The sequence below is a fragment of the Poecilia reticulata genome, linkage group LG21, assembly GCF_000633615.1.
Source record: "Poecilia reticulata strain Guanapo linkage group LG21, Guppy_female_1.0+MT, whole genome shotgun sequence".
Lineage (NCBI taxonomy): Eukaryota > Metazoa > Chordata > Actinopteri > Cyprinodontiformes > Poeciliidae > Poecilia > Poecilia reticulata.
Window position 1 is genome coordinate 5,215,781 of NC_024351.1, and position 9,388 is coordinate 5,225,168.

The 9,388-nt window shown below is 38.0% G+C and overlaps 1 protein-coding gene across 1 annotated transcript in view; it reads left to right on the forward strand.

Annotated features, from left to right (window-relative positions):
• Window positions 1-6,602: 6,602 nt before the first annotated feature.
• LOC103457306 (probable serine/threonine-protein kinase kinX) overlaps window positions 6,603-9,388 on the forward strand; it is a 24,916-nt gene continuing 22,130 nt past the window's right edge. Inside the window, exon 1 of the mRNA XM_017302115.1 lies at window positions 6,603-6,942. Within this exon, the coding sequence (XP_017157604.1) occupies window positions 6,924-6,942 (19 nt within the window). The 5' untranslated portion in view covers window positions 6,603-6,923. The remainder of the gene's footprint in view (window positions 6,943-9,388) is intronic.

Genomic DNA, 9,388 nt, shown 5'->3' on the forward strand with positions numbered 1-9,388 from the left:
AATCATTTGAACAAGGCATCTCTGAGCTCCGGTTTCCACTCCCTCAACAATGACGAAAAACTTTTTCCCCATTTCTGCTGCAGAATGAAACATATGTGAACCATGCACACATAATCACTGAAGGAGCTCCAGAAATGTTTTATGACAAAAATATCCCTTTTCTCACACATAAATTCAAACTATAGATCTGCATTAACCAGTCATTTTTAGTTCTTATACTCGTATAATGTGATTGCGGTTATTATATATCTCCTCTTTTACTTCTGTAAGTTTATTTTCAGAGTCCTTGTTCAACACTGATTCACAGACATTGTTGTTTTTATCTTTTGTAGCAGGTGAAAACAGCCCAAACCTGTTACTGCTCACCATGCATGAAATCTAAAACATAAAGTTCAGCTGAGCATTTAGAGCAGAACTGCTTCATGGACAAAACTCCGGCACTTTACTGCAAACTAGACACCAAAAAAAAAAAAAAGATTTTATCTTATGAAGTAAAATATTTGAAAGTTATTCTACATTTAAAAACATGACCTGGGTAAAAAGCTGCTAAAACACCAGAGACTGAAATTAAAAATGTTGCAAAAGTGAACATTTTATCAGTTGGTAGAAACTCACACATATGATTCTGAGCATAAACAAAACATAATATCTGAATCAACACAATCCAATCAGAATCATCCCAAAATGATTTATTGTAGCATTTTGACACAGGCATCCAATAGAAAACAGATATAATACGGTACAGGTAAGCAGTTTTGAATTAAAAACAAACATTTAGAAGATTTTTTTAGTTAATAACTCACCTCACAAACCTGTTCATTAAATGTTCCAGTGCCGTTTAAAATCCTCTGACTGCCTGAAATAGTTTCAGTTTTGAGTGGAGCAGAAGGCTGATCTGCAGGTTTCTCTCAGCAGGTGAGACTCTACGCAGCAGGTGCATTGAATCTTATTGGATGGCAGAGTTGTGTGGAAGTGGTTCACTAGTGATAGTGCATTAAAAATCCACTATCAATAATGTTTACCATCACAATATTGTTGTGATTCTTGTTTTATTCTGGAAACTTTGGAAACTTAAGCAGGTAGAAAAGGCGATCATTTTCAGAAACTTGGACCTCGAGTGACATAGGGAGCATTCACACCAGTCCTGTTTGTTATGATCTGTGTTGTTCAGTATAGTTTATTTTGGGATTTTCTGTGTTTAGTCCTGTGTCCCCGAGTCTGTGTTGTCCTGTCAACCCTTGATTGTTCCCAGGTGTGTCTAGTTCCCTTGATTACCTTTGTGTATTTAAGTCCACCTGTTGTCTCTGTCTCTTGTTAGATCCTCGTCGCATGTCGTCCTTCTACGTCTCTGTCAGTCAATTTCCTCAGTTGAACTGTGAAGTCCTGAGTTTGCTTGGTTCAGTCTTCAGTCTCTATGTCAGTTGCTACCGGTATTAGCTTTGTGCTAATTTGCTGCCGTGCTGCCTGTCCTGGACTGTGAGCTGTTCATTAAAATTCATCCTTTCATCTACATCCGGGGTCTCCTGCGTTCATTCTCACCACCACCAACCACACCCCATGACACTGTTTGGTCCACTCTGATCAAACTCTAGTCCAGGGGTGGGCAACTCCAGGCCTCGAGGGCCGGACTCCTGCAACTTTTAGATGTGTCTCTACTTCAACACACCTGAGTCAAATAATGAGGTCGTTGGCAGGACTCTGGAGAACCTGACTGCACTTAGGAGGTGATTAAGCTATTGGATTCAAGTGTGTTGGACCAGGGAGACGTCTAAGAGTTGCAGGACACCGGCCCTTGAGGACCAAGTTTTCCCACCCCTGATCTAGTCTGTTTGTCTAGAAAGTCTGAGTCACTTGTGGAGGTGAAAACATGTAATCAAACTGACATGGACCAAAAAACTGAACTCTGGTCTACTTACAAACCTCGGTCTTGGTTCGTTTGAAGTAAACTTGAATGCATATGTGAACAGCATGCTGATCAAAGAGTGCTCCAAAACCAGGAAGCGGACTATAGTGCAAGGAATTCTGGGTAAATGCAACCAAAATGAACACAAAAGTCTAATGACGAATGAGAAATCATTCAACTGCCAAAATCTGACACCACTCTTTTTTGTGGTTGCATTTTAAGAAGCTGCGCTCAGTGTCTCCTTTAGAGGTTTTTTTCTGTGGTTCTTGGAGCAGCACCCCTACAGGTGAGATGGGGAACAGGCTTTTCAAAGGGTTTGGTTTGACACAGTGCAGCGATAAAGAAAACTGTTAGCATCTGAAAATGAAACAAATGTAGCAATTTTGGTCCCAAATCAAACCAAGTCTATTGAACTATCGGGTGTGGAAACATCGGACTACAGAGAGCATTTTTACTGGGGATTGTTTCACCCACAGGACTGTATAGAGAACTAGAACATGGACATGAAAACGCTCCAACGCTGTGACACAGCAGGAGTTTATATAGGCAGCAGAACAGGTGAGATCCTTCAGAAAACAGCAGGTATGGGAGGGGCTGTAAACAGAGGAGCAGAATGAATCATGACAGGAAACAGGAAGATCATCACCCAATCTGCACATTATCTGTTGGCCTGGTTAGACCCACCATTGTTGCATAGTTTTGATCTGCAGGCCGTAACTCGTCTCCCCTGCTGCAACAAGACTTCCTGCACTCCAGTTGCACTTTCTGTTCAGGGTCAAGCTGAAAGCTACGTTCAAAACGGTACGGATCTTTATTTCTCTGCACAGGGTTGGAAGGAGACATCAGTGTCAACAAACTGAGTAAGTAATCATCTTTAAGTCGTCGTGTTTTCCTTGTTTCACGCAGATATGAGTCGGATTATTTCAAATACTCTGATGAAGCAGATAAAACTAAAAGGTTCATGACTGAACTTCTTCAGTTCATCTTGGACATTTTAAACTGTAGTTTAAAAAGTTTAAAAAGTTTTAATGTCTTTATCTCTCCACAGGGACATGTCTGTAGTAAAATATGCAGGTAACTTTTTTTTTAAATAAATAATGTGACTATATATCCTGTATATCTAACACTCTTTTCTTCAGCAATATAAGGAGTAACTCTGTTTTATGGCTCCAGATTTTGAGCAAATTGTAAAACATTTAATAAACTTCACTGAACAGCAGCATAAAGTTGCTATAATAGTAAATATGTGTAATTATCTAGTAGGTAAAAAAGCACCCAGCCTTTTTTATTCTACATCATGTTTGATATAGACAGGAATGAACTTGGACTGAGAAAATATAACAGGTGGCTCCGCATAAGTGTTCACAAGAACTAAAGTATTTGAACAGCTGCAACAGAGTGATTATTTCAAAATAAATACAATAATCGCTATCTATAAAAATAAATATGTTTTATTCTATTGATTCTATATTGTTATATTATAAGGAAAACTTCAATTAGGACAGAATAAATACTCCTTTTTGGAATTTATTTGGATCTGTACTTGGTGTAATTTATATTTTTTCCATCGTGATCCCAGTAATGACTTGAATAACTCAGCTTGTCCATTCATCTTCAGCTCTGGGAACAAAATTCTTTGTCATCTTGTCTGGAAAAACAAACGGAGCTCATCAACCCATAATTAAAAAGCTGGAAGATATCGGCCAAACTGAGGTAGACTCGTTTGAACAATGTGACTACCTCCTGGTTTTCTGTTCAATCACATCCCGCGTTGGAACCGACATCAACGAGACCCTCAGCAAAATATCAGGTAAGGTACAGCTTCGTCTTTTTTATACTCAAGTTACCTAAGCTTTGGGCTGTAATTTGTGAGAGACGGAGATGAAAAAATATGAAGAGAGAGACGGAGATGAATGGAGCTGAAGTGAGAGACCTGTAGGAAACTGAAGAGACAGAGACAGAGCTAAAGAGAGACAAAACAGCTGAAGAGAGAGTGTCTGACTGGCACTTAGTCATTATAGTTTACAGATTTAGAAACATTGAGAAGCTTTACACGTGGATGATGATATTAATCCATCTGGTCAATGCAACAGGAAGGTTCTGCACCAACATTTCTAAACCGCTGACCTCCCTTCTCCATTTCAGACGTTAAAAAAGCCATTCTGGTGGTCATGCATCACACCTTCAATCCCAGCCTCATTGTCGCTGACAGCAGGAGACAAGTGCAGAAGCCCAACATCCTCCTGACTGTGGACTGTCTGTTTTATGAGCGCAAACTTCTCAAATGCAACCGCAACAATAACTCAATGACTGACATTGAGAGGGTTGTTGGGACGCCTGTTTCTTGGATAACTGTTAAGGTTTGTTGGTCTGATTACACATCGTCATGACAATGAAATTATTTTCGTGGTCATAATTGCCTTTATTATTCTCTATTTCAGAACGCTGGCTCAAAAAACATCCTTAATAGTACGTGAAACATTTAAAATTTTCTTAAATAATCTTTCATCCTTCTGTACATCGATATAATTCATCCTGGGAGGTGATGCTATCATAGCATTGCACAGATATTTAATTTAAAGTGGTTTATGTTTAACTTTAAATGATGTTTTTTTTAGTGATTGCCTGTTAAATGCTTGAGGAATGATTCTGTTATTAGTTCATTTGTGACTGTGTGTTTTTCTTCTCTTAGGGTTAAAGATTCCTCTCCTCATCTGTTCAGTTATTTTGATTGTTTTATTGCCAGTTATCATTTGGAGAATTGCTGCTACTTTAACTTAACAAGACATTCAGTTAAACTGGCTGAAAAAAAACAACACAAATCAATCAAATCTTTGAAAAATCAGTTTTGTAAAAGTTTGTCTTGTTCACACCGACACCTAAAAACCAACATAACATGAACATCAGTTCTGTTTTGCAAAATCTTTTGTTGTTGTTGTTGATTTGCAAAGATGCTTTTGTGCTCCTGTTATTCTGTTTTTTTAAATGGATTTTTCCAAATTTTGAAATTATTTACTATTTATTTTCCTAATATATTTCTGACTCTTGTATTTTCCATCACTCCTAATAATTAAAGCGAATATATCAGTTTCTGACGAAGATATTTACCACTGGACCGCATTATTTACCACGATAGGTCAGTGTGAAGTCAACAAATTTAAGTTCTGTGTTGGGGCAAAACCAAAATGTTGACCAGCTTCCAGGGACCTGGAGAAGGTAGAGCTGAGTATAACAAATAAGATGCAGCAGAGTGGCTGTTAAAATATCTGGATTATTCCCTTCATCTAACGACAAAGAGACACTGCAGAGAAAGAAACGTGGAGCTGAAAGCTACCGAAGAAAACTGAAGGCTGAGTGTCTGATTGTGGAGGATAAAAGGCGATGGATGCACTGATGGAGGTGTGAGGATGACGTCTTTTACACCAAATGTCTTGAATCAATAGAGACAACAAAGTGAATGTAAGAGATCTTTAATTGCGTTTCATGAAATAAAAATTAAGCACTTTTTCTTAACTATCTAATGAGAATATTTCTTGCCGTTTGTGCAAGACAGAAAAAAATCTACACTCACAAACTTCCTTTTGCATTTTTTTCTGTGACATTCATAGATGTATCCATCTAGACAAGTCTTTCTTGGTTTCTTCTCCAGATTGTTGAGTCACAATGCACTGTTACCTAGCAACCCCATCTGAGTGTGGGCCATCACCTAACCAAAAGGGGCTCCAGCTGGTTTTGCTACTGGTCAATGACTGCTGGAAAAGACAAGTATTTTGTTGTTGACTTCCCATCCAGAAAACACCTGCTGCATTTTTGTTGGCTGTGCAGAAGTTTCCACTTCTGCTTTTCAAAGATGCATGGCTGAGTAATTTTGCATTTCTTTGCAGCCATTTTCATTTTTATTTAATTTTTTTCCTCTTTTTCTTTCACTGTCTTCCTCTCTCACTTAAGCCATCGCAGCCATTTTCACATGCAGGTATAAAAGTTCGGTCAGCAGCAGCAGCAGGTTATTTGGATTTAAAGTGACAGAGGCCCAAAAAAAGGCTCATTCTGAACGGAGCTGAAAATATGCAGAAACTAGCAGATTAAAATCTCATCATCTAAGAATGATTTTCTACCTAAAATTGTAGTGAACATGTTTTGTATATCCGATAGATTTATCCAAACCTGTTCATGGAAGCTTGACAGGTCTCCTTTAAGCCACCTGTTTATTTTCTTAACCATGACGGCATTGAAATCCATTTCACTTTGCTTCCAGCTTCTACTCCGCAGTCTGAGCTCTGCTGTGCTCACCAGTTGATGACAGCCCTGCATGGAGCAGAGGAGGTCTGGTCTGCTGCAGAGTGATTAGTGGGGTCACACCTCTGGCCTTAAAAGGCGAAGCAGAATACCAACAGCAGAAGCCCCCTCTAAAAATATCTCTGGCTCTGAACGCCACGTCAGTGCAACAGCACCAGTTCGGTTCACAGTTTCTCAGCTGGCAGCTGAATTTTTCCATCAAACTCATGGGAAAAAATGTTGCATTAAAAGATATTAACACGCTGGACACCTTGTGGTCACATGGTGCAGCAACGCGGCCGGTGGGGTGAAGTTACCTCTCTTCACTTCTGCCTTTTGCTTGGGTCACTGCAGCGGTCCCAGTGGTCAGTCTAATTCTGTCTGAGCTGGTCGGACGGAGGAGGGGGCGGAGGTGGGGGATTGCTGTATCTGCAATCCCAGGTCCAACCTGCCAAAGGGCAAAGACAGCTAAACTTGGTCTCTGTCACTCTGTCTCTCCAGCCTTTTCCTCTTGGGCAGCATTAAAGACAAACGTTAGAAAATATCTGGACTTTTTCGCCGTCTGATAAAAGAAAGGAAGTTCTGATTTACAAAGAAGAGTCTGGCTTAAGAGTTTTTCACGCTGGAATACCCGGTAGGATTAAATCGCTCAGAGGAGTGAGGAAAATCCTGATGTTTTGTCTTCATGGAAACATAATCTGCTGAAGGATTGAAGCCTTTTCAGAAGGATTTTAATTCTGGAAGTATGACTGAAGCAGCTGAAGGTAAAGTTTGATCTCATTTTAAACATCTACCTTCTGTTTCACTCTTACAAAAGTTTTGCTGTTAATAAATTAAACTAGGGGTGTCCAAACTGTGGTCCGAGGGCCATTTGTGGCCCCAACTGCCCTTCAAGACTGATACAAGCTTGTTTATTAAACTTTATATTTTTAATCAGGGTAAAATTATTGATGAACATAATGTTAAGTACAACAAATTATGTTTTTTTTTATAATCAAGCTTTTATAATAATTAGAACCAGGTTTATTTTACTTTTACTGAAAAGCTGACTTTACTGCACCTACATTTATTAAGCTTGGTTAAATAAAGAAGGCAAATTGAAAGAAAGTGACACAAATTCTGTTCTTATAAGTGAGAATAAATTTGTTTAAATGAGCCTAAAAGGATTTTAAAGTTCAATGTCTTTCTTTTAATACAACAAACTTGCAAAATCCTTAAGTTTTAGATCAACGATCCAACAACAACAAAAACATTGGGCTACTTCCTTTGCTTATTTTTAGTTTATATATTGTTACTGTCTTGATCTGTAAATACTTTTAATTCAACAATTTTGGCCCACATGACAGAAATGTTCCTGTATTAAACTCTTTAATTTAAAAAGTGTTTATAAATAAGCTCTTCGTAGATCTGAATCATTTCTGAGACTCAGTCACCGTCAACACTGACTCTGCTGTCGCTCATAATCATGTCGCCTGATACTGCATGACGTTACTTTGTCTTATTTTACCAGATTGATGGATAGTAGTCAATAATTAAACTTATTTGTGAAACTACAGTTCACTCCTGTTTGCAGATCTCAAATTTGTGCAAGCCTTAAAATACTATCATAAATAAATAAATAAGAAAAATCCAACCTTTAAGTACATTTATTCATGGTCAAAATAGATCCAAAATTAAGAATTACATGCTCAGCAGTGAGATATTTAATCTACTCATCAATTCTTATTAAATATTATGAAAGTATTTATTACTCTTTCAGTTTTTATTGTTGTTTTGCTAGCTTAGCCATGTGTGAACCTTTGACAACATGCTTTAGAGAAGAAGTGTGATTACCAAAACATGGCTGCAGACGTCCTGCCTGAAAACGAATTTATTCACTTTTATCACATCATAGCACAAAATAAGTCAGGCTCACTTGAAGCTTAAACTAAAACTTTACTCTGAATTCCTCCCAGAAATGCCAACATATGAGAAGTTTTCTTTTAAGTTTCCAATTTTACTGCTTAATCAGATGATTACATTTTATCTGTATGATTACAAACTAACTAACTGGATCTTAGTGATGAACTACAAAGCAAAGACTCCTGGGATAACTTTGAGTCAAGAAGCATTTAAATTTATATTTTTGCTATAAATGTTACAAAACTGCAAGAATAATGGCTCTCAGATTGGATTACAAGTTGAAATTTAAAGATTTTGCTGCATAATTTTGTAATTGCAGCTGGAGAAGCTGAAACAACAGACAAAGCAGACTTGCAGCTATAGACCTTGAAACTTTAAAACTTGATCTTAATAAATTGCACTTCCAGATAACTGATTAAATTTGAACTCAATCTGAAAATTCTTAAATATTATCTGAAGTTTTTAAAGCAACATTTAAGTTTCAAAGAGTTAATAGATACATTTTTGGGTGAAAATCAAAGAATGTCTGACAGAAAATAATAAACCTAATATTTTATCTCAGACTAAAGCGTGGGTTTTTCTCACATAGATTAATAATATTGATATAAATAGATAAACCAGTTATTAGTCTTTATTTATTTAGAACACAGCAATGCATTTCGTTGCATTTATAGTAATATTTTAAACATTCCTCAGTCTTACTTTGACAACACTCTGCAGACAACCTATAAGCTTCAACAGATACCTGGTAGGAGTGTAGAAACCATAGATGGAGACAGGTCAGCTGTAAACTAGAGGATTCATGTGTGGATGACTGAACAAGCCTTTTAAAGCAGGTTTCAGAAACTGGTGCTTATCCAAGCTTGCATGATTAGGCCACAGGTCAAGAGGTCATCTGAAAACTAAAACATTGATGTCAGGAAGGCTGTTTCTGAAAGCTCAAGAAGAGGAATAACAGAGAAAATTTAATCCAGAGCTTCGTTTTGCCAAATAGAAGCTTAACCCTTGTGCATGCGAGGACTGAGGCAAACATAGAGGTCTATGGAAAATGATTCAGGTTTTACGTGTGTGGGTTCAGCTGGACCCCATTTCGACATACAAGGGTTAAGTGATATTATTTGAAATACTTTGCTGTAGTGAAGTTCGACTGGAAGGCTGCACAGTGGCGCAGTTGGTAGAGCTGTTGCCTTGCAGCAAGAAGGTTCTGGGTTCAATTCCCAGCCTGGGGTCTTTCTGCATGGAGTCTCCATGTTCTCCCTGTGCATGGTGGGTTTTCTCCAGGTACTCCGGTTTCCTCCCACAGTCCAA